This window comes from Mus musculus, chromosome 14 (assembly GCF_000001635.26).
Source record: "Mus musculus strain C57BL/6J chromosome 14, GRCm38.p6 C57BL/6J".
Classification (NCBI taxonomy): domain Eukaryota; kingdom Metazoa; phylum Chordata; class Mammalia; order Rodentia; family Muridae; genus Mus; species Mus musculus.
Window position 1 is genome coordinate 17,963,917 of NC_000080.6, and position 26,152 is coordinate 17,990,068.

General features: G+C 42.4%; 1 protein-coding gene across 20 annotated transcripts in view; it reads left to right on the forward strand.

Annotated features, from left to right (window-relative positions):
* The window catches only part of Thrb (thyroid hormone receptor beta), a 380,873-nt gene that overhangs the window by 304,692 nt on the left and 50,029 nt on the right, over positions 1 to 26,152 (forward strand). The window contains exon 1 of one of the 20 annotated variants that reach the window (NM_009380.3): positions 17,728 to 18,285. The exons of the other annotated variants lie outside the window; for them this stretch is intronic. Coding sequence (NP_033406.1) covers positions 17,961 to 18,285 — 325 coding nt within the window. The 5' untranslated portion in view covers positions 17,728 to 17,960. Of the gene's footprint in view, positions 1 to 17,727; positions 18,286 to 26,152 lie in introns of those variants that run through there. 20 annotated transcript variants of the gene reach the window in all.

The window sequence follows — 26,152 nt, forward strand, 5'->3', positions numbered from 1 at the left end:
TCCATGCTGATCCCTTTATAGTCTTATGGTTGCCCAAAATCTTTGCTTCTTAAACCAACCTGTGTTTATAAGTGTCCAAGTTCTTATAACTACCCATTTTTTGCCAGTCCAGAGTTTACAAGCTAAAGCTATCGTGACTAGCTTTTTGGTTTTTACTTATGATAAATCCGGATTGTCTGAAACTGAAAATCTCACAGTCAAATAAGAATGCCTCCTATATGGAGACATAAGAGGAGGTGAGCCACGAGGAAGCCTGTCTTGGGCATTGGCCACAGTTACACTCCTCATTTGTGAGAAAGAACCCAGGTCTTTCTGCCTTAGAACCTCTTTCCAGTTTCCCTGGGAAATCAAGACAGATGTTTTCATTAAAAAACACATTATGCAAAGATGGCATCCTCCACTCTGACTGAAGAATAGGCAGAAATGCTATGTTCCTTTTGAAATGTGATGCTTGTACTTCTGCATTGATTATTTAGAAGTATAAAGAGTTTTTTTTAATGTTCTAAACTGAAATTGCATTATATTCTCTTCCCTTCTCCCTTCCTTCCCTCTAGTTCCACCCAGTTACTCTCCCTCCAACATCTCCCATGCCACCCACTCTCCATTTGATAGCTTATTATTATTATTATCATGGCATACATAAGTATTTATATGTGTATGTGTGTATATGTATGTATATGTGTATGTGCGTATCTGTATGTATATGTGTGTATGTATGTGTATGTGTGTATGTGTGTGTATATGCATGTATGTATGTATATGTGTATGTGAGTATATATATTATGTATGTATGTGTATGCACAAACATACAAACACAACCTGTTAGTCTGTTTTGTTGTTTGCACACATATTGCTTCAAGACAACCAATAGTGGGGCTGATCCCTGGAGAGACCAATTCTCCCTTTCCCTTAGGAACCTGTACACTCTGCCTAGGGGTGAGACCCTGTGTAATTTTCCCACTTCCACATTAGTATGCCTTCCATATTGATATAGCTAGCCATTATTAAAGTCTTGGTTATGCAGACATCTGTAAAAGAAATTCTTTGAAATTTTGAAGAGGATTTTTTTTAATGGCAAAATAATTTTTTTCCCAAAGGAATTAGGATGTGAAACAGTGGGTCTTTGTGTGTGAATGGGCATGTGCTCAGGGTCTCTGTGTGTGAGTCGGTGTGTGCTCAGGGTCTCTGTGTGTGAGTGGGTGTGTGCTCAGGGTCTCTGTGTGTGAGTGGGTGTGTGCTCAGGGTCTCTGTGTGTGAGTGGGTGTGTGCTCAGGGTCTCTGTGTGTGAGTGGGTGTGTGCTCAGGGTCTCTGTGTGTGAATGGGTGTGTGCTCATATTCACTTGAACTACAGTTCAGATTTACTAGCAGATTGTATTTTCAGATTTTATAGGTTGCAGTAAAACCATGCCTGTCTTTGGATTATAGCAAAATGCCAGCATCCCCGTGACTGAAGGACCTGGTGAACAGTTTAACTCATTCACAACTGGAAACCAAGTTCATTCATGCACAGAATGTCATCCCTATCATTTATGAGAGATTTTGTTCTTAGTTATAAAGAGTTCAACATGTTAAACTTTTGTTTGTTAATATATTTTGAAAGTGAGAGAACGGGGAGTTCCAGCACACAGGATGCTGAGGCAAGAGGATAGTGAATTTAGGCTAAAAAAGCTAGTCTTCTGATTTAAAATTCTACAGTACAGGGGCTAAGAACACAACATTTTGAGATTGACACATTTGAACTAGAACATCAGCCTTTCCACTATGTTTAGAGCAAACTTATATATGTTATGTTGATAAAGCTATATAAGATACTGTGCTTAAATATTCAGGACAGCTGGACAGTGGTGGAGCACGACTTTAATCCCAGCACTTGAGAAGTAGAGGCAGGTGGATTTCTGAGTTTGAGGCCAGCCTGGTCTACAGAATGAGTTCTAGGACAGCCAGGGCTATACAGAGAAACCCTGTCTCAAAAATAGTAATAATAATAATAATAATAATAATAATTAAGCATAGTACCTGACTTATAGTGCACTTTAAATAGCAGCCACCATTTTCCCCTGTGGCTATACATCCTTATGTCACATAAATCCCTTGACTTGCTGAGCAAGGAATTCAGCCAAAGGACTTTAACAGATGAGGACAGTGAGGTGGTCTGTTTATGAAGCTCAGATCTTCTTCCAGCTCTTTCCCTAAATCATTAGAGTGCATTTTCATTATTCTAGTGTTGAAAGAAAATCAACAGAGGCAAACTTTGGGAGGTTCCCAGAGATACCACCAAGCTTAACTTGGATCTGGGCTTAAAATTTTGTGGGGAAATGACACCCAAGTGGTCTGAGTTACAAAGCCCAAAAATCTACTACAGTAAACTTCCCTCCTATATTAGAACACCAGTGAGTGATGCCTATGTTTGCCCTTGAGAGTTGGTTCTTCTTGTCTGCTCCATGATCTGCTACATCTATAGAATCCATAAGGAAAGCATTGTCTGATGGCCATTCATACTGGACATTTATTTCCTAGCTGGCCACCAGCCTTAAAGACCTACTCTAGCATGCATTCATCTTCTAGTGCTTGGGGCCTACTGTGTGAAGGACATTATACTTGATGTCTAACTGTGGGAAAAGGAACATTTGAGCCAAAGGACACAATCATCTCACTCCAAGCACCCCCAGATGTCTCCCATAAGAACCAAATGACCTTGAGTTGATACACAAAGGTTTACTTGGGGTCAGTGATTCAAAACAATAAACTGGCTTCCCTAAGTTACACAATAAGCCCCACCCCAAATTAGTAGGCTATCTGAACTAGCTCAGAATACTTTCATGTGTGGTTTGTGGGCTGCAAACTGATGCATATTGCTCTCTGCCAGTTCAAGGTCAGAAATGGAGAACGAGCTGCAGAAACTTTCAGTGTCTTCTCATCAACCAGATTCAACACCAGTGAGTGCCATTCCCCAAGCCAGACACAGACCAGTTTGGTGCTGTGAGACTTGCCTGGTCAGCCACATGTAGCCAGTACTATGCCAAAGTCTTAAGCAAGAAAAGGAATGTATTGGTCTCTAATGCCTGAGATTTCTTAGTGTTCTTTTACTTAAAATAGTCTGCAAATCATTGACTTATCTGTAAAATACTCTAAAATGTATTTTGCTTGGAGCTTCTTTGGAGTTTCTAGCTAATCTTTTGAGCAGCACATCTATGTGCTTTAATCATGCTAAGTGAAGATCCCTGGGACCCCTCATATTCTGCATCAGAGATTGTGCCTCCTTCTCCCTTCCTGAGTCAGAGCTGATTTATTCTGTGCTCATTGTTGCACACCGGTTAGTGGCACTAACACTATTTCCAGAGGCTTGTAGAGATGAGAGTCTAAGCTGAGTGTGGTGATTCACTCTGTAACCACAGCCCTCCATATGCCGTGAAAGTGCAGGAGAGAGTGAGTTTGAGGCCAGCACGGACCTCATAGAGTCTTCTAGTAAAAGGACAAGAGGGAAGGAGAAAGGGGAACCTGAGGGCCCAGTTGGGCTGGTCTGGACCTCAGAATCTGTATTTCAACTGTCCCTTCTATTGACTCTGGACCAGTGTCCCCCAAGCCTTGCAGATATTCACAAGGACTCACGGCAAGAAAAGGCCTGCCACCTAGTGGGCTCTCAGGGATATGCCTGACCCTGTCTTTCCTGCAGCCCTTGGAGCCAATGGCAATCCAGTCTTGGGGATTCACTTTGGGCCTGAAAACATGCACATTCACCCCCTTGGTAACACTTCCTTGGTGATAGATCCCTTCTGGAAACCCCCTAATGCAGGATTGGAACTCGCCCTCCACTCTAAAACTATTCCAAGGCTACTCCCTTCTGCACACACAAACCTCCTAAAATTCTGTTGAGAATCACAGAGTTCAGCAAGCCCAGAAAGTTGGTCACAAATAGGGAGGTGACTCCTCAGAGCTAAACCTCAGCAACCCATTGTAACCATAAAGCAGGGCCTCTGTAACAGCCAGGAACTTTCTGGAAGGAGGCATGGGGGCTGCTGGGAGGAAAGCATCAATGTAATGATGCCACTGCAGTTTCTTTGTAAATCTGCGACATTCATGGTGTAAAAATAGATGAATCTTAGATTCCTGGGAAGAAAAATGTAATGCATTTTTTTTCTTTTCTAAACATTCTATATGGTGTTGCAAGGGAAATAAAAATTTCAGTAAGTCATAAGGTTACAAATAATTTATATAAATATTTTTGTTTCAGCTACCAAGGACAAACATTATTACAAATTTTATCACATTTTAGTTGTCTCTTTTATCTATTTTTAACAAACGTGGGTCACATGAGGCATATCATGTGTGACCAGCTTTTAATGCTTACCAATAAACCATCAGCATTTTCCTTTGCTATTAAATATTTTACTGAAAACTGATATTTATTGGCACTAGATTGTTCTTTCTTGTAACTAGAATATCATTTATTAAACCATCCCCCAAGGAACAAAATGCCAATGGAAGGAGTTGCAGAGACAAAGTATGGAGCAGAGACTGAAGGAATGACCATCCAGAGACTGCCCCACCTGGGGATCTATCCTATATACAACCACCAAAACCAGACACTATTGTGGATGCCAACAAGAGCTTGCTGACAGGAGCCTGATATAGCTGTCTCCTGAGAGGCTCTGCCAGTGCCTGACAAATATGGAAGTAGATGCTCACAGCCATCCATTGGACTGTGCACAGGGTCCCCAATGAAGGAGCTGGAGAAAGTACCCAAGGAGCTGAAGGGGTTTACAGCTCCATAGGAGGATCAACAGTGTAAACTAACCAGTACCCCCAGAGCTTCCTGGGTCTAAACCACCAAGCAAAGAAAACACATAGTGGGACTCATGGCTCTAGTTGTATATGTAGCAGAGAATGGCCTAGTAGGTCATCAAAGGGAGGTGAGGCTCTTGGTCCTGTGAAGATTCTATACCCCAGTATAGGGGAATGCCAGGGCCAGTATTCAGGAGTGGGTGGAATGGTGACCGGGGATGGGGTGAGACAGGGGGTTTTCAGAGGGGAAACCAGGAAAGGGGATAACATTTGAAATGCAAATAAAGAGCTGGGCAGTGGTGGTGCACGGCTTTAATTCCAGCACTTGGGAGGCAGAGACAGGCAGATTTCTGAGTTCAAGACAAGCCTGGTCTACAGAGTGAGTTCCAAGACAGCCAAGGCTATACAGAGAAACCCTGTCTCGAAATAAAATAAAATAAAATAAAATAAAATAAAATAAAATAAATGTAAATAAAATAATAAAAAACCATCCTCCAGGGCTTAGACAATTTAAAGTAATTTTTCAATAATTGAATTTAAATAATATCTTATGTCAATGAAGGGGCAGACTTAATTAATCCATGATCTTCGTAGAGAACAGGTGACTTAAATAGACAGTGACACATCAAATGATATATAGCTCCTATTCACCAAGGTAACAAAGTGCCCTGAAAGTCAGAGTCATAATCTACAAATTACCTTATGCTTTGCAATCCTTCAATATGGATATTCACCCTTTCAGTGGTCAATACTGTCACCAGGCCATCAGGAAGTGCATTAGTATTGAGAAGGTTGGATTACACAGCTGGAGCCCTTCCTAGTGGTCTGTCTGCCTCTGCTGTCCACTGTGCCCAACGCTCCAGAGACCATGGTCTCAGTCCCACTGAGTAAAGCATTGCTCCATACTCCTTAGACTGTCAAGGAGGATTAGTGCCCAACATGATATAAGGGTTCACTACTAGCTCCTCGAGTGCACAAGATAGCTGTGTGGTTTCATACTTCAAAGGCAGGAGACATAATCCATAAGTAAATAGGGGCAGAATGAAAAAGGAAGGACAAGGTACCAATTAGCATGAAATGGAGTAAGAACAAACTGGAAATGGTAACAGAAGGAAGGGGAACATCAGAACGTCAGGTCCAGGTCCATTCATCTCACTTCTCACTGAGATAGAGCACAGAGCTGTTGATCGACCACTGTGAGCTCTCCAAAGTCAGCATAGCTATTTCTATAATACGGAGAAAGTCAGATCTGATCCCTCTGTCCCTCTTGTGATACCCTACCCTTAGGAACATTTGTACAAGGGCCTGAATTTCAATTCTTCATACTTTGGTCTTGTGGCTAATAAATTAGAAAAAAATCTAAATATTTCCAGCCATGAAGGTATATTTAAATAAATCAAAGTGCATCTAAGCATTCGAAAAATTAAAAACTTAGCTTGGAAATATGCTTTAGGAATATCTAATATGATGTAGCATGCATTAACAGTATGACTCTACTTATGGCTTTGAAAGCCTGTGCAGTTATACTAATATGCATAGGGACTAGCCCCAGGATACACAGCAAGCTTATTTCTAAAGCTCCCTTGGTGTAAAGATGGTGCCCGATCTTATTCTACATACAAGTGTGTTTACAGATCTTTCCACCTGTATCAACGAATACTTATATGATATCTTAGTAGCAAGACTGTGTTTTCAAATCAGACGTCTTAAGTTCACTTCTTACTTTCTATCACACAAGCTCAGAGCAAATCTCTGAGCCTCTCTGATCCTCAGAACAGGGTAATGTGATCAAGTGGCCTTTTGAATTTCTGTATAGATAAAGGAGACTGCTAGTAGCCCTCAGTACAATTTCTACAATTGAGTGGAGATTAAATGAATGTTTACTGTTCTCAGTATGTAAGTAATCTTCTGATCTTCAGGCCTTTCTGGTTTCTGTTACTGTTTCTGACCTTGTATTACCCTGCAGAACATGTACACTGAAATGCCAAGTAGGTATACTGAATACTGAAAGGTAAATAATGCACAATAGATCATCACATCAGGGGTAGAGCAGGGACACAAATGCTTGATAGAGCTCATAGTAGCAACCAAAGTATTTTTTGCAAAGCTTTTAAAATCTTAAAACCTTAAGTGAAAAATCACCGAAGATGCAAAGTAGCTGAGTTAGGATCCGATTCAGGCATTCTAGCCCTGAGTACCAGGTCTCTCTGAGATTACTCTGTTCTGAGATCCTAAACCAAGAGCGAGGAATAGTAGAACACTGGTATTGTACTGGGCAGAAGTACTAGGGGTTCCACCCACCATGACATGTTCCCACATACTGATTGTACAGTCTGGGCATGTCTTCCTGCTTCTGCCACCTAGGACATCTTAAGCTTAGGCAAGGCCCTGAGCCTTTCTGATCTCCATTTTATTATCTGAAAACTGGATAGTTTGGATAGAATAAATTCTTGGATGATGTTATAGAGACTTATCAGTAGATGGAAGTTTTACTTCTCTGGTGAGGCTAGAAAGATCATCAGGAGTAGTATGGGTATTAGGAGTGCCAAATACTCATGGGAAAATAATTACTAAATTCACACTGCCTTGAGCCAGTTACTATGGATTGAAGGGCATAGAAACAAAACCCATATCCATTAACATGTTCAATGTGTAGTTCTCAAAGTCAGGAATAAGCAGTGGTTAACTGACATAACACTCTGAAGATGCCTGCCATCTGCCATTTCTGACACAGATTGAAACTACAAAGATATTCCAGTCAAATTTAGATAAATATATCTAAATGGCATATTGACCATGGGCTATAAAGACAGCCTAAGTATCCTCATGCTCCACAACACACAGCCAATGCTTGAGAAATATGGGGGCAAACAATTGTGGATTGGTTCTTGCCTCTGAAACTAGCCACTTAGCATTGGATAAATAATTAATTCTTTCCAATAAAGAGCATGAAGATTAATTGATGGTCAATAAAGTACAAGGATGTACGGTTCATTGTTTAAAGTTATTTTTTCAATATTGAAATCATATCTTCACTTATGAGGAAAAGAGGGCTGAACATGTTAAATCAGCACTGGCCATAAAACCCCATCATCTCCACAAAGATATGAAACACAGTCAAACTGAGTTGTAAAGTCAAGTGTTTCATGCCATCTCTTCCAGTGGTCTTATTTCCCGTTGGACTTTATCTCCAATGACCCAGAAACCTTCAGGGTCTCCAGACCCCATTTTCAGTTCCATTGAAGGTTTCTGGGAGCATTTGTGTACGCCATAATACACATCCCCCCTGAGGGTATGGCCAGCTGCTTGTGGATAGATGCTTTGATTTTGAGTATCCCAGAGACAAAGACTCATCAACCAAAGGTGGTATCACAAATGATTGGTGGCTTGCCCTGTCTTCAGGGCAGTCTCTCACTCTGGGAACTATCTTGTGGCTGGTTCTGATGGTGAGCTGTATTTACAGATTACTCTTTCAGATCCAGATGAATTTTGCTTACTTGACACAAGCCCGTTTAGGGTACCAGAAACCCAGAACGACACAACCTTGGAAATAAGACGAGAGTCAGAAAGCCTCATGACCCAAGGTCATTCTCCACAGCATTGTTCTGACCCAGGATTATGAGCTTTTGCAAAGCCCTATCCCTGTGACATCTGTCAGCGTTGACTTACACAAGGAGATTGAGTTTATCAAACAGTACTGCCTCTTAAAATGTAGCACTAGGCTGAAAATGGGACTGTCTAACTCAAACATATCTATTATTCAGCCACTTGACATTTGACTTAGAATATTGTGTAAGGACTGATGGTTTATTCATCTAGGTGGCAATATTCTGTGAATGGCAGGCTTCACCCCTGATTCCTCATCGTTATCCCACACTATGTAGCTCTAAAGGCCATAACTATTTTAAGTTAAACCTTAGAATTAATGAAGAGAGATTTACTGGATTCTTTGTTTGACTAGCTCTGAAAAGAACTCCTTATAATAAGCCTCAGATATAAAAGTAAAGGTCAAAATCCATGTAAGTAAGATCCACTGCCCTTTACAAAGGGGAAAATACATGTTAATCTTTTGCACCTTCAACCAGATAGGTTTCTATGGAGACAGAAATCTGATATGGAGACACCCCACTTAATATTCATGAGCTGTCTTAGAGTGCAGTTTCTTCTTATTGTTCATGGTACTCATAGGTGTGATGCTCAATCCGAACTTTCTTTGGAAGGATGATTCTATACCTGTGCCTATACTCCCCCGCCCCCGCCCCCGCCCCCGACAAAGGACTGGAGATAATCTGAACGCTTTGCAGGTAGTCACAGTCCCTCCAAAGCTCACTACCAAAAGCAGAGAGTCACACTAATGAGCTAACCCATTGTTTTCCCCAACTGACTGAAAGTCATTTGTATTCATTTATTGTTATATTGTGTATATAGTGTATACTATTTTGGAAGCTGGTTTCTTCGGTTTTTCAGGACAGTGATGTTTTCTGGAGATATGCAAGCTAATACACACTTTTTCTTCAAGTTGTCCTTTAAGTTACATGGTTTTTTGAAGATCTCCGAGCAGGTCCCTGGATTGCTTTTATTAATTTTTAAAGACGGTAACCTTGGGCTTACCCATACACTTCTCACCTACATTCTGTAGGGTTCACTGGTATTTCCTTATGATTTTTAGCAGAAGTACTAAAAAGTCACATGTAGCATTTATGACATGACCCAGAGAATATCTATGTTCCAGCCCCACCCCACCTCTCATCTTTATATCCTCACTTGAGACAGCCTCTGACTTCCTTAGGAAATGGTTTTTTATCTCACTGGGTTCAACAGAAGTGAATTCTGCAACGTTCTTTTTAAGCAACTATTCTGAGCTCTAAGGGGGAGTGCCTGGAGTGCTCTTTCTCTGTCAGCTCTGACGCTGTTGAAGCTAGTGCATGTCCAATGAAACTTGGGGGAAGCACGGGGAAGCTCCATAGCCTAAAGGCTTTGCTGTGGGTCACAGAAAGGAGATACCATGTCACATGTAGCTCTACTCGGCTTTGGCCTGGCGCTTCTTTCCTTCCCTTAACCCAATCTGACTAACCTACAAAGCGCTGACATTGGAGCATATTTTAGGATCGTCTTGGTATTTACTAGGTAATTTCCAGAACATTTTCATTGTATGAATGTGCCACATTTTCGTTATTCATCAATCCATCATCAGAGCAGCTAGGTTTTTTCCAATTTCTGCCCATCATAGATAGCCAGAATGAGCATGAATGCTTCGTAAATAGAACGTAGAATCAGTTGGGTGTATGCCTAAGTGTGATATTGCTGGATCTTGTGGTAGATCTGTTTTCAGCTTTTTGATAAATTTAGTTGAAATGGGGACAGCATAGAATAGCTAGCACCCTTTGTGACAATGTTGTAGAAATACTAATATAAAATGAAGATGTTAAGACAAGTCCCAGTACACAACTTCCCCTTGAGAAGATCTGCTTCCTTGGGTCTTCTTCAGCTTCCTTGCTGCGCTACTTTATACAGTTGATTTATTATATCTAGTATATATTATATGTATCTATTATAAATATATGCATACTCAGCTCTAGAGGACCACTGTAGAAGCACACATAGATACTCTATTTCACAGATAAGGGAAGCACATTTAGAATACACAGCTTCAAAATTCCAGACCTTCCCAGCATAGGAAGTGCTTGGACAGATACTTTAAGCCTGGGGTGGTCCCAGACTTCCAGGAGCCTAGCATTACTCCAGATGGGCTAACATGGAGCCCCATGCCACCACTATACCACTATGTGTGTTTGTGTGTGTTTGTGTGTGTGTGTGTGTGTGTGTGTGTGTTGTAGTATGTGTATGGGGGGGGTGAGAGTGGGAGGGATGGGTGTGTGGTTGTTATTAGGAATCAGACTCAATCTCCTGCACTGAGCTACTTCCTAGATGGAATAAGTGTTCTCAGGGGCTTTGTAATTTTGCAGTCAGGTCTCTCTGCAACCTTCCCTTTCATCCTCACCTCTCCCCTTCATGTTACTCCTCCTCTCCCCACTGTTCTTCCTCCTCTTTCTGATGCTCACAATGTGTTGCCCAGGCTGGTCTTGATCACATGGGCTCAGTCACTCATCCTGCCTCAGCCACCCAGGTGCTGGAACCACAGGCACAGGCCATTATACCCACCTTCAAATGCCCTAAATTTCAAAAGCCATGAGCCAAAGTCTGAAACCAAGTAAGTATGCTCAGAAAGTGTAGTAAACCACTATAGATGCCCACCCCCCCCAAAAAAAATCTCACCTACCATTTTTGTCTTTCTCTACTCAGAAGATGAGCCTAGTCCTGTCACCACTGTAGAGGCCATGGGACCTTTGAGAATGGCGCTGGCAAATGAGGTGGACCACATTTATGCAAAAGCCAACTTTATTCAGAGCCTCAGACAATTTAAAGTTGTCATGATTTCAAGCTATATACAGTCACAAGGACAAGCCACATATGGGGGAAAATCTTTCCACTGAGGCAAATAAACAAATAGCAAAGCCAGTTATAATCTGAAGCAAACTCACTCCTACCCACTACACCTGGCAGGAGCACGAGAGCATGTCCCAAGAGCAATCTGTGTTTTGAAGAAACTGAGGCCACAAGATTTTTATTTTCTTGGAGTGTTCTCACAATATCTCAGAATTCTCTTCATTATTACCCACCTGTTTCCCTTCACAAAGACAACCTGCTCAATCCCCTCCAGAGAGGACATGTCCTAGCCATTTTACAATGTATCTGAGGACAATGGTGTTAACTATTCAGAACCTACAAACCAGTTGAGGTTTGATAAGCATGTATGTTTCTATTCTCCAGCACTAGAGAATGAGGATATTGGAAGACACCCTTCTCTCATGAGCACTCCACATCCAAGAAAATACATGAGCTGAAAAAAAAATGTAAAATGTTATCTTTAGTCTTTTGAAACATCACTCTATGTAGTTCTGACTGACCTGGAACTTGCTATATAGAGCAGGCTAGCCTTGAACTCACAGAAACACACCTGTCTCTGCCTCCCAAGTGCTGGGATTAAAGGTATGTGCCACCACACCTGACTAAAACAATATCTTTGAAAAAATAGGAACAGGCCTTGGTACACAGGGAGTCCTCCCTATTCTAGCTGAGAGGCAATATTGAATATTCAATAATGGCTATGGGCCTTCAGGCTCCTAACAGAACCAGGAGCATCCAGAGTCAGATCAAGTGGCATTTACTCTCGATGAGGAGTGCAAGAAGAAATCATATGAAGTGTCCTTGAAGCTGGGGAGAGCTTGGAGTGCTCACAGGACAAGGACACTGGGCAGGAGTCAAGGGAACAAGAGAAATGAGTGGGTGAGAACATAGGGAAATCCAATGTCAAGGGCAGTGGCTTCACTCTAAATGCAGTAAGTGGTCAACACAGGGCCATGGAGTAACCTGGTCAGCTAATTTTAAACATCACTCAGGAGCCAGGTCAGGAAAGAAAGAACTAGAAAAGTCTGCACACCTGCTAAAGGGTTGGGCATAGGTAGTGAAGGGAAGGTGGGTGTCAAGGATTTAGATGGTTATTTGCTTAGAATCCTAAATGGATGGTGGTCCTGAGACCAGAAGACAGAGAGGACACCAGACTACAAGGTTCTAGAGAGTGGGAGATGTCTGAGTGGTACAATTGTAGTTCTGAAGTGTGACTAGATTCTAATAAGAATTTATTGGTGCCGGGCAGTGGTGGTGCATGCCTTTAGCCCCAGCACTTGTGAGGCAAAGGCAGGCAGATTTCTGAGTTCAAGGCAAGCCAGGTCTACAGAGTGAGTTCCAGGACAGCCAGGGCTACACATAGGGAAAAAAAGGAGAAAAGAAAAGAAAAAGAAAAAGAAAAAAGAAGAAAAAAATAATTTACTGATAAAACAGATTGGGGGGGGCTATATTTAGCAGATAGGCCAAAGTTTTCTGCCCAGGGATCTGGACTGAAAATGTAGACTATGCAAACAAGTCTGGAGCTACAGCCCTTCAGATGTATAATGTCAGTCATTACTGCCATGTGTAGGCCTTTGCCTCTGATTGCACCCACCACTATTTAAGTGTTTTACTTAAGTAAATTCCCTAATCTCTAAAATAAGGCAAAAATACTTATGCCTCTATTGTGAACAAAGAAACTACGACAATTTATTTCTCTCATGAGAAAAATATTTAGAAGTTGTCAGTAAAGTGCAATGCGACAGTGTTGTGGACTTCAACAACGTAGAGCCCTTCCTGCCATTTACCCACCATCCTCAATGACAAAAGTAGTAGCTTAGACTCCAGTCATCACATAGATTGTTGAAAGAAGTTAAAAAGCACAATGGAGTAAATGCCACGCCCCTGATCTCTTTGAAGCTTTTTTTGGAGTTTTCTAGAGATTGTTTGCACTACTCTATCACACAAAATGTTGGTCAGAATTTTAGAAACATCCACAAAAGACTTACAAGTATGATTTTCTCCCAGGAAGCATATGCACAAACAGGTCTTATAGTATCTACTACTCCAGCAGAAAGCAAGCTCTGTCCTTAGGGCAGAAGGCAGGTGCCCGAGCCCAATGAGTGGCCTTAGGTTGACTCATTGCGGGGTCGGTGGTGAGGTCATCTGCGCAGTCTCCTCAGTTCTGAGATCTATACAGTTTTTAAAAAGCCAGTTCAGAGTTAGCATCTTCTGTCCCTGGCCAGCTTACAGCATGCTTCTCTGCCCAAGGCCAGCTCTTAAGTATTCTCCTCTGGCTATGATCCTTGAGACAAACGCTCCTTATGTCCAAATGTGAAACCCATGACACTTTGTTTAACTTTGTTCCTTCCTGGTTTGTCCTTCCCTATGCCTGGGAACTCAAAAGAGGCAATACCAGCTTGGTGTAGAAGGCAGAGTTTTAAGAACTAACGGAAGTTCATCACGAAGCTGAACAGGGAGCACAATCCTAGGATGCCCGTATACATGCAGAACGCCGACAACTGTTGGGCATCCAGCTTTGTTTCCAAGGTGAACAGCCTGGAGCACTTTAGGGATCTTGAGGATGACACACTGGACTCCCAGCCCTCAGGAGACCAAGACAGGAGGACTGTGAGCTAGAGACCAGTCAGGGATTCACCATGAAACTCTCTCAAGGTTCTTGATGCTGAGATCTCATCAGTGTTGATGGAATCCGGTTTTCTACATGGGTATCAAAGTTTAAATGTTTCTCAATTGAACGCTATGTGCAAATGTATTTGGGAACATCATTTCAAATAAAGGAAAAGACATGGGGAGGGAGAACAAGAGCAACTGTCCTCCTTGAGAACCCTTTGAGGTTTGCTGTCTGCCTGCAGACCTAAGGGATTAGTACTATCCTTTGAGCCTATTTCTTTCCACCTATAGAGAAAGGTGTACTTACATAATAAACCATGGACTAACATACTCCTGGTGATTACTGTGAAAGCCCTCCCCAGTTTATTGTGCACCGTGTGACGCACTGTGGGTCAGATAACTCTGTTTCTCAAGCAGAATAACTGGAAACTGAATAGCTAGCTTAAGACTCTTCAGTAAAGCATCACCTGATCGATAGCACCCAGGTGGGGCAGACTGCTATGTCATTTCATAACAGGCAATCCCAGTCTATAACCAGTAACTGGTGCCATTGCTTTCCTGTTCAATGTGATTTAACCAGTTCTGCTACCACCAACTACAGTCACCAGCATCCTTATAAGAGTGCCCCCATCTGTTGCAAGAAGAACAGCATTCACAAGAGTGTAGTTCTGATTCCTGTAAAACATACAAGTTACACTAGGGGGCTGGAGAGGCAGCTCAGTGGTCAGGAGTGCTTACTGTTCTTGCAGAGGACCTCATTCTAATTTCCAGCACTCTCTTTGGGAACCTCACAATTCCCACATGAAACCCCAGCTCCAAGGAAATCTGACTGCTCTGACTGACACAGTCAGGCACCAGAACTCACATATGTACAGATACCTACACATAATTAAGAACAATGTGTGGGGGGGGGGGGGGGTGGAAGAAGAAAGCAGGCACAAAGAGGTTTCAAATGAGGGTGAGGGAGGAACACATGTGGCGTGAAAACAGAAGCAAAGAAACCAGGCAAGATTGGGGAGCGGAGATGGGGAAGGACATGGGGTATGAATACGAACAGCATAACAGATGTAAAGAGCATACAACAATAAAACTGGTCACTTCACTTACTAACTAAAAATAATAACCACAAAGAAAAAAAACTGGTTTGAAAAGACAGATAAGGAGATGAGTCTTTTCCTAGTCAAAGGTCACAAAGAGAATTCAATCAAACTACAGGGGGCTTTCAGTATGAAACCAGACTCTGAGCTGTTTCCCATATCCCCAGTATGTCCATGTTATTATAGAGAAGGACATTTCCGCGACACTCAGAGACCTTCTGAGCATTGTGATTTTGTGTCCCCTTGGAAGAAAAGTTGAAACTTTGGCTTTCAGTGGTAGAAAGCAAGAAATGGCCTGAATCTACATTGTCAGTAAGACAAGGGACAGAACAGATAGTGTGCTGGGTACAGCCACAAAATCAGAGATCCAGTGCACATCTCCAAGTAGAAGTGACAAATACAGAAATGGATGCTCTCAGCCAACCATTGAACGGAGCACAGGGTCCCCAATGGAGAATTTAGAGAAAGGCAAGGAGCTGAAGGGGTTTGCAGCCCCATAGGAGAAACAACAATATGAACCAACCAGTACCCCCAGAGTTCCCAGAGACTAAACCACCAACCAAAGAATACACATGGAGGGATCCATTTCTCCAGTCACTTATGTAGCTGAGAATGGCCTTGTCAGATATCAATGGGAGGAGAGGTCCTTGGTCCTGTGAAGGCTCAATGCCCCAGTGTAAGGGAATGCCAGGGCCAGGAAGCAGGAGTGTGTGGGTAGGGGAGCAAGGGGAGGAAGAGGGGAGGGGGGGTTCTGGAAGGTAAACCAGGAAAGGGAATAATATTTGAAATGTAAATAAAGAAAATATCTAATTTTTTTAAAAAAAGAAGCTATAACACATGGGACTTCCTGGAAAGAGAGTACTGAATGGTTAAATTTAAGATTTAATTTGAGAAATTTTAGATGAATAAATGGGATCAGACAGCAAACATAAGTGTTGGATCCTCTTTCCTGGAGTTGGATGAAAATAGTCATTGCTTCTGATGAGATGTTTTGACGTTTTCAGTTAGCAGAAACATGCTAACTGTAATGGCATGTGCATGTGTTCATAAAGACACTTGCAAATAAATCAATTTGTTTTCATCAGAGTATACAAACACTGCTAAAATGCTAGCTGTGTTCCTGGTTCCTCATGGAAACTGTAACTCGTGACTGTTCGGAACTATGAACGTTATATTTTTCCAGGTTCAAGTACACCAATTAGAGAGAGCATTCCTTTACTAATGTTGTGTTTTATGGATAGGTTGTGATTTTCCAAGGAGTGTAATTACAACCCATCTGTCTGGGTCAGCCTGGGTTACTTCTCTGGTTTTAACTCATCTTTTGCTTATCAGCAAGTCAATGTCCCTTTACAATATTGATGAAAATGTCATCACTCACAAACTGTGCAGCTGGAGCCCACCTGGCTTTGTACATTTAATAACCAGGCTTCCCTAGTGCCAGGGACCATGACCTGGAAGTACAGCCTTGTCTGAATCTGCCACCTCCATGCTTGGGTTGTAACTCACAGGCAGTTTCTTGAGTGGTTGTTTAATACTCAACCCTCCCCTTCCTACTGTGTGTGACCCTGCCACTTAATTCCATGTTATGGTTATGATGAGAACAACATGTACAAAGTAATGGTCTTATCACCATAAGCTGATAATAATCCCGTCCCCATGAACTGATAATCACCACGGTCCTCAGGTGAGAAATGACAAAGTCTGAGCACCACCACGAACTCAAATGCAAACATTATGACCTGTGACTCCCACCTGAGAGTCTCTGAAAGTTTTCTGAGAGAAACCCATAGCATGATGTCATGATCTAGAACACATATACACATGTCATGATTGCATGTACACGCCACACATACACTCAAGAGAACTGTTCATAATATTCTTAGCAAACACTCATGTTCTAATCCAGTACTTATTTATTTAAAAAGATTGCAATTTTACAGAAAGTGTGTTTTCCTTTTTGGATCACTGTTTTTAAATGTCAGATATATAAATACTACTTAAATGACATTAAAGCTGGAAAATAATTTCAAAGGCAGATTTGGAAGTAAAACATGCCTAAGACTTCCCAGGAGCCTCTGATCAGAGTGAGGCTGTGCACACAGAGATCATGACAGCTGCTTTTGAGTAGGGATGTCCCTCAGACTGAGCACAGGCACACATTCAGTGGCCACAAAACACAAAGAATAGCGTTTAGTTGATCTTTAGGTCTTATGTTAGTCAGTATTGACAATACAGAAACTGACCAGCTGTGAGGAACAGATCAGAACTCAGGACTCCACCAGCATTAGAAAGTATGACCAGTGGGACCTAGCCTGGAAGATAGCCAAATCTGGCTGTTGGAAGCCAAGGTGACATTCAGTTGATGGACTCCACATTGAAGTTTGAACAACTAGATTAATGTCTCAGAGCCAATTGCCAGACTCATTACTAGTGGCTTTTCTCTGGTTCACACTAAGAAACTAGATTATTGATTTTAGGATTGTCTGTGTGTGCGAGGATATGTTCTAAGATGTCTAATGTTTGATGCTTAAGTTGTCAACCATAAGGGCAGTAATGAGTAATCATTTCCTAATCACGTGGAAAGAGGTTAAAACCCATGTATAAAATGAACTTCCTGGCCCCAGCATAATAGGCACCTTTTCACTGTCACTGTCTAAGCCAAGTACAGACCATTCCTACCTGCCTGCCATTTTCCCCAGCAATAAGCTGCATCCACAGCTTAAGACCTTTACAGCCCTAAGTCTGTTCTTCACGGCAGCAGAACAGCAGGAGAGCTTGAAGATGCAGCGTCGAAGCTGGGTCTTGGCACATCAGGTGCTACTCTGAAGTGAGGCAGGCGAGGTTGCTGGGCTGGTGGTGTTTATTCATCTCCTCTCTTGTTTCATGTGTATGTATGTATGCTCTCCGAGTATATGCACGGCTCCATGGTTCAGGGGGCTGGCAAATGCATGCGTAGAGCGTGTGTATATGTAAAGTAGAACCTGAACCTGGATAGCAAAATGAACTACTGTATGCCAGAGGTACACGAAGTGTGCCCAGCTGCCAGCAGCAACTGCTACATGCAGGTCACTGACTACCTCGCATATCTGGAAGACAGTCCGGCTCTCAGTGGTCGTGATGTCCAAGCTGTGCCCAGTAGCAGCATATATATGGAACAGGCCTGGGCAGTGAATCAGCCTTATACCTGTAGTTACCCTGGAAACCTGTTTAAAAGCAAGGACTCTGACTTGGACATGGCCCTCAGTCAGTCCAGCCAGCCTGCACATCTCCCTGAAGAAAAGCCTTTTCCTCAAGTGCAGTCGCCACCGCACTCACAAAAAAAAGGTAGGGACTCTAGCTTCTCTTGGTTTCTGTTTCATTTTAAAATGTTATTGCATCAGCTTCCTTGAATCTTTGCATTTGAGCACCAGAGATTTGAAATTCAAACAGCAGTAAGAGGGGTTGCTGAATGAGTGAGGGCTCTGGTGAGTACAGAAGTTACCAAACGCCTGCTTTCTCTTTCTATGACAGCTACAGAAAGCTGGTTGTCACGGTCACGCATGGCATATATGGGCAGAGATGCATGCTGTCCAGAGTGAGTGTTACTGGCTTCTCTGCTAATATATATATACATCAAGGGATTCCCTCTTTGGGATAGCGGGAGGAAGATCCCAATTCAGACCACAAATTCACTTGACTCTTCCTACTGAGAGCCCGTTCTCATTAGCTAGCTAAATGGTCTAAGGCTTTCTCATTGGCTCTGAGATGTTAATGGGTTATGATTTACAAATGTTCATTTTCATTTTGATGTTATTTACTGATGCATGTAGAGAAGATGTTGATAACTGTGTCATGCTTTTAGAATGTCAAAGTCAAACAGAAATGAACCCTCTTTACTTAGGCACTGCTCCCTAAAATGTAGTAGACTTCAAACGTGAAGAATAAACTCATTATATAAAAGCAAGTGAGATATTTTTCAAAATATCCACTATTAAAATAAATTTAATATTTATTCATTTTAATAAGCATAGTTCTTAATTTTCTATCAAAAGGACATTTTTCCATTACCAAAAGATCAAAGAGACAAACAAGTACCTCACAGGGGACTTAGCTGCAACTTCTAGAGAGTTTAAATTCTGTAATAGATATTCCAGAAACCTCTTTATTCTAAGTATGATATGTAGGATCTGTGAAAGGAACAAAATTCCTGGGTTGCTGTCATTTGCAAGATCATGATGCCCGTTAGTCTCCAAAGGCAAGCTTTTCTGTAAAGTTAATCTTATGATATAATATAGTATATTTAATTAGGTTTTTAGAAAAGTTAGCATTTGTGGTTTTATGTTTTAATGTTTGGTGTTGTTTGAGGCAGTCTCTTTAATATTCTCCCTCCTTTACTTTGCCCCTTCTTTTCCCTGTGAGCCTCTTCTTTCTAACTAGTCCCTGTGGTTGTACCCCTAAAGCAAGCGATCCTATTACTAAAATCGCCAGCCATGAAAGCAGAAAGTTCAAACAAGAGCTCAACTTCCATTGAAGTATGACTGTGAGAGCCCTAGTCTACAATGTTCAGTGTGAAACGTTAAGTCTGGGAGGACCCATGTACAGAGCCCTGAGTTTTCAGTTAGATTCACATCATCTTGAAGGACCTCAGAACTTCCCGTTTATCATAAGGAGTGTGCTCAGAAGGAACATACTGTTCCCTAGTGGGGAGACAAGCATGCTCCCCTTCTACTCACTGTTGAAGTGCCTGACCTTGGAAGTGAAAAACTTGTCACTGCCTCCCTGGTCATGCCAGGGCATGCCTGTCACTGTGTTGTTGGATCTCCAGAAATCACAGGTATCTGTCTCGCTGTCTATGTGATTCATAATTCTTAAAAATTCCTACAGAATATTTTAGCTCATTTTCATCTCATCTTTTCACTATATTCTCTTCAACCAGCACTGGGGCATATTTGCTTACAAAATATGAAACAGGAAATTCTTTACTAATTAATTTGATGCATGAACGGGGAGAAAAGATGCATTGTATGCATATATTGATGTAATTTCTCAAAGCCATATGCCATTGAAAGGCCAAAGCCACCTGCCAAACTCATTAAATCAAAGCAGGCAAATATTCTTAAGTGAATCATTGCTTACCGTTACGAGCTCTGAGTAAATCCCAGTAGCACTAACGCAGCTGCTAACTGTGTGTCTTAGGACAAAAGGTCGTAGCCAACATGTTTATCCATATTGAGCCACTATTGATTTTTTTTCTGAGTTGGAAGATAAGCAGTGTCTTTCTAAGACAAAGTTAAGACTGTACACAGGTGTTCAACGGGACAATGCCTCATTTTCCAGATGGATTTTGGTCAGTTTTCATGAAAGCTATAACTTGTATTTCTTGCTGCTTTGTAGGAATATAAAACTTCAGTGAGATGCACTGACAACTTTTTCTTTTTTAAAGTTCCAGCTCCATTCAGTGTTTTTGTGCAAGGAGGGAAGCAGGAGGAAAGGCAAGGTTCTTGAAGAGTTTACTTTTGCTATTTTCTTTTTCTTAATTTCCACTGCATGTGGAGATCAAAGAACACTTTGCAAGACTTGGGTCTCTCCTTCCACCACAAGGGTTCCAGGAATCGAACTCAGGTCACTAGTCTTTGCAGCCAGCACTTCTACCTGCTAGGCCATATCACAAGCCCATTTTCTTTAATGGTTTTTAAAAAGAGTATTTTTTTCATCTTTAGTTGGCATTTATGGAGGTATAGAGTGTACACATAACTCTGCTTTAAGGCATGATGGTAGCAGCACTGCAGTGGGCTGGATGGTCAGCACCAGAGCACTGCCTTGTAAAACAACAGCCAGGGACTCTAGAGCAACAGGTGATCAAATCCTGACGCAGTGAGAATACAAACCCAGGTGTCGTCTTCTTTTCGCCAAACCCCATTTCCTATAAAATTACACCAATTATGGGAGGGGCTGTGGAAGATCCACACTGAACAGAGCTTAACTGTATGCTATAATACCAACCCAGTTTCCCTATGGAGTAGGGAACACATTTTTGAGACTAGTTCTTGCTACACACCTCTCAAGCGAGCCTCAAAATTTCTCTCTCTGTGCCTCAACCTTACAGTCATGCACCACCAAACCCAATGTGAAAACACATTGTATTTCTTACAATTCAGGGACAAATGAAAAGGAACCACTGATGATCCACAGTAAGGTATGTGAACATGACTTAGTCTTTCATGTGACACAGTCTCAATGCACTCTGTTCAAAACAGTCATTTTGGCCAGGCCAGCTTTTGGCCTCACCTGTTTAGGGAGGAAAAACTGAAGAAGAGGTTAAGTGGGGAAATTGTAGCCAGGATCTGTGACATCTCCTTTGTGCCTGTGGTTTGGGGATGGTTAGAAGCTGACATTTTTGTCCTTTTTATCTATGTTTGGGTTGGTCATTTTCATCAGAAATTCTGATTACTGCCAGGATCTTCCCAGCATGCCTTTAGCCACTCAGAAGGCAGCTTCTCCATCCCTTTCAAAGGAGTGTTCCCTGGGAGACTGCCTCAATAGTGCAGGGTGGGCTCTTTGTCTGACCATTTCTGTATCATCCATATAGGAATAGCGTGTTCAAAAGGTGCTGGGCAGATACCAGGAAGCATTTGTCTGTGGGTTTTGCTTTGGTTTATACCTGGTCCATCATTTTAACCCTTCAGGGAGTCAGGTTCAGCAATCCCAGGTAAAACTGAATGTTCTGGCCTTCCGTCTCCATGACAAGATCCCATCTATTGTCTTCTTCTATCGACTGCATGATGCATTAGAAATGGAGATTAAACAGTGATTTGGAAGTGACCCACATCAAGAGGATAGAAGGTGCACCAAATCCCCTGAATAGTAAAATCTTTAATTAGAATTTCTTAGACTACTTTTAAAGTTAGAGATCTCGATAAAGACACTCTAAAGTCAGTGCCATGTTCCCCCTAAACCTTTCTTGACAAATGCTGTTGAATCCTAGAATCATGTTGCACAGCCTCATGCAACACAGGCTGGGCTGGAAACCAACCCTGGGAAGCCCCACAAATTCCCTGGCACTATCAGTCTTTGCCATGAATGTTAGCATAAGACACAGCTGACATTTCTCTTTTTCACATTCCCGTCTTTCTCTTCCTCTCTCCTTCCCCTCTCCCTCTCCCTCTCCCTCTCCCCCTTCCTCTCCTCCTCCCCCTCCCCCTCCCCCCCCTCTCTCTCATTATCTCTTCCCTTCTAGATAAACTTGTTTCAACCCTCATGTGAATGATTTCCCCAAGAAACTGTTAGAAATTGCAGGTGCCTCTCTTCAAAGATCATCTTTAAGTGCAACTATGAAGCTGCTCATGCAAGCCTCACCTTTTAAATGTGGCAGTGCCATCCATAAGCCATTAACAGACAGTTCTCCAGAAAACAATGCCACTGGTGTTTTAAAATACAGAACACATTTGCTGTTCCAAAGGCTAAATGAGAGTGCTTCTCATCACCCAGAAGCAGGAATCGATCCAGAACAGAATCACCTCCATGCAACTTCCAGGCAGACAAAAGGATGAGCAGGCTATGTCTGCCTCTTTCCTAAGAATCAAACACCACCAGAGGTGTGTCCTTCAGCCATCTCCAAGTGCCCTGACCCTGTCCTGGAGTGGTGCCCCTTATTGCAAAAGCAGGAGCCAAAGGGACCATAAGCAACTGAAGTCAGATGTCTGGCCATCTTAGGGAGAAATGGTGCTACTGCTAATTTCCTGAACACAGGTTCCCATCCCTTACCTTCCCAACCAATGCCTGTGTCCCCATAGCAGCCCCTGCTTGCAAGTGCATTCGGGGCTGAGCTCTGTCTTCCACCTGACTGTCCCAGCTTTTAAGGCCCATTCAGCTCAATGAGTATCTGTATTTGGTCTCTTGGGCCCAAAGACAGGCTTATACTGTGCCTCCTGCTTGGCTTTCACAGCACTGCCTGTGTCAGGGTTGCCCTGGACTCTTTTGAGAGGCTACATGGTTCAGCTGCCCATGCCCTGTGCTTCCCTTCCTTGCAGCAGATTCATTCCAATATGGTAACTTTATAGTGGCTCTGCAGTGTTCTGCTTCCAGACACGTTGAAGGGTTCTTATCCTCTGTGCCCTCCACACAGATTTTCCTGGGGCCTAATGTTCTTCTTCTTCTTCTTTTTTATTTTTCTTGGATATTTTCTTTATTTACATTTCAAATGTTTTCCCTTTTCCAGGTCTCTGGAAACCCTCTATCCTATTCCCCCAGCCCCTGTCTCTATGAGGGTGCTCCCCCACCCACCCACTCCCATCCTCCCATCCTTGCATTTCCCTATACTGGGACATTGAACACCCTCAGGCCCACTGATGTCCAACAAGGCCATCTTCTGCCACATATGTGGCCAGCTCCATGGGTCACTCCATGTATATTCTTTGGTTGGTGGTCCAGTCACCAGGAGCTCGGGGTCAGGGTGTCTGGGCTGTTGACACTGTTGTTCCCTCCATGGGGCTGCAAACCCCCTCAGCTCCCTCAGTCCCTTCTCCATCTCCTCCACTGGGGACTCCCAAGCTCAATCCAATGGTTGGCTGCAAGCTTCCTCCTAATGTTCTTCTTATATGCTGTTTAGTGATGCAGGTTCCAACAGGCTCCCCTGCCACAGGACATTCAACTTGGACTCTGGCTATGTGCTTCTTCCTTGCCCTCTGTCCCAGGAATCACAGCCATCTCTCTGGGGGGCCCAATCCACTTCAGTCCTACCCCAAAATCAACATTGAGGTGTTCCAGTTCCACCCCTTGCCAGCCACATCACTTTGTCCACAGACTGAACTCACAGCCCACAGACACCTTCCTCCTTCCAGCCTCAGTCCTCGAACTGCTCTCAGTTCCTTCCTTCAGAGGCAAATGACCTCTGTTTGACACAGAATCAGCCTGAATGGGATTTTACTTAGACTTAAAGAAAATTAAGTTATGAAATTTGTAGGAAATGGATAGACTTGGACAATGTTATATTAGGTAAAGGAGCCCAGGGTCACAAATGCTGTGTGTTCTGTCTCCCTTGTGGAGCCTAGGTTCCCTTTTTATACATGTGGGAGTGGGTAAAGGTCAGAAAGCTAGAAAGGGGCTGGTGAAAAGAAGAAAGGATTTGGGAGAGCCTCGGGGAGGACACTAGAATGGGTGTGAAATGAAAGTAGAAAGTAGAATAGTGAGGAAGAAGACAGACCCTATAGAGGGCCCGAGGCAGGGGACTGGGTATAGAAGGATCAGCTGAAATTGAGTACATATGAAATCACTGTAAAGAAACCTGCTACTTTGAATGATGTCTAAAACAAATTTAACTGAAAATAAAATAGTTTTGAATCATTTGGATAAATCCCCTGTACAAGCAAATTTAAAATTATCTACCAAATGTATGAGGCCAGGGTTTCCCAGTGTTGGCACTATGGATATCCAGAGCCAGACAACTCTGTACTGTGGCTACTTTCCTGGGTCCTGCAAGAGGTTAATAGGGGCTCTGGCCTCTGAGCTCAGATTAGAGTAGCATTCACCACATACCCCAGCTGTGCAAACCTGTTCTGTACTGCTCCTAAGCATCACAAAAATGCTATGCTCCCTTGCTTTACATGGTGAAATACACTTCCACCTTCCTGCAGAATACTACCTGAAGCAATGAGTGTTGCCTTGAAAAATAATTCTACCACCCTTTCCCCTGCATGCAGTGTATGATTGGAAAATGAACAGTTCACATTTTTTAAAATGTGGGGGAGGGGGGTATGTGTGTGTGCACGCACATAAGTGCAGTTACATGTGAATACAGGTGCCTGAGGAGGCCTGTAGGTGTTGGATCCCATGGACCTGGAGTTACAGGCAGTTGTGATCCACCCAGCCCAGATGCTGAAAAATGAATGTAGGCTCTCGGTAAGAGCAGTAGCTGACTTTAACCACAGAGCTGTCTCTCCAGGCCACAGTGGCCCACATTTTTAAGGCTATGACTTCTAATCTTATTGCAAACAGAATTTCTGATTTTAAAAAGCATCCATATCTCTAAAGTGCAGAAAAGGAAACAATTGTGGGCATAAGTGGGGAGTCTAAAGCAAACCAGAGGCAGCTGTACCATTTCTGGTGGTCCTGTCTTCTTGGTCCTCATTTACTTGGCCCTCCTACTTGCTAACCCATGTCTTCTCAGCACAGTGATCTCGTTGGCATCAAGAGTCTAAAACAAGAGTGTTTCTGAAATACTAGCAAGAGGCAGACAGTATGATTTCATGTCTGTTTAGTCTAAGATTTTCTCAGACAATTTTATCTGCTACATGATAAGACTTTCAACAGACATATAGTTTTATAGTTTTATATGCTATATGATAAGCTATCTTCCACTTCTCCATTTTTCTTAAGCTACTTCTACCCTTCTTATTTTGATAAAGATTAAAATTCTGTGAGTTATTTCTTTACTTTTAAAGGAGGATAGCCTTGAGCAAAGTTAAGCAACAGGCAACTGAGTGCACTCGAGCTGGAACACGTGGGAAGTGGTACAGGCTGTGGAAAGCTGGGCAGGGCGCTCCTTCGTGGGAAGTGGGGCTGTCTGCTCTGCTGTGAGAACTTGGGCTGTGGCAGGAGACCACTCATCTACTCATGTGATGCATGAAGGCTGGATTCTATATTTTTACAGCATAGTTTTGGGTTTTGGCTTAGTTTATCTTAATATTATGAGTCAAACACTGTAGACTCTGTGTGTTCTTTTGATTAAACCCTGAGTGAAATTCATCATATCAACCTATTTTCTTTCTTAGTGATTTTCTCCTCAAATATTTCTGTTCTTACTGTAGATTTAAAGGTTATGGTGGCTATAGTGGCTATTAAGATTCTGAGGCTACCAGAAAGAGAAAAGAAAGGACAGCCAGGAATTTTTCCATGTTAAGCTGTAATAGCTGAGCCTTTCAAACCCAACACTCTTGAGTCTGAAACAGGAGAATCATAAGTTCAATCCTGGACTGCCAAGGAAATTTAAAGAAAGCCTGCACATATTACTGTGTTGGCTTGTGACAGAACTGGAGGGCTGGATATGTAATTCGGCTGCATGGTGCTTGCCTAGAATGTATAAGACCCTAAGTACCACAGAGGAAGAAAAATATGTACATACATACATACATACATACATACATGATACATACATATGTATGTGTATATACAGAGATATATGCATATATGTGCATATACATACAAATGCATATGA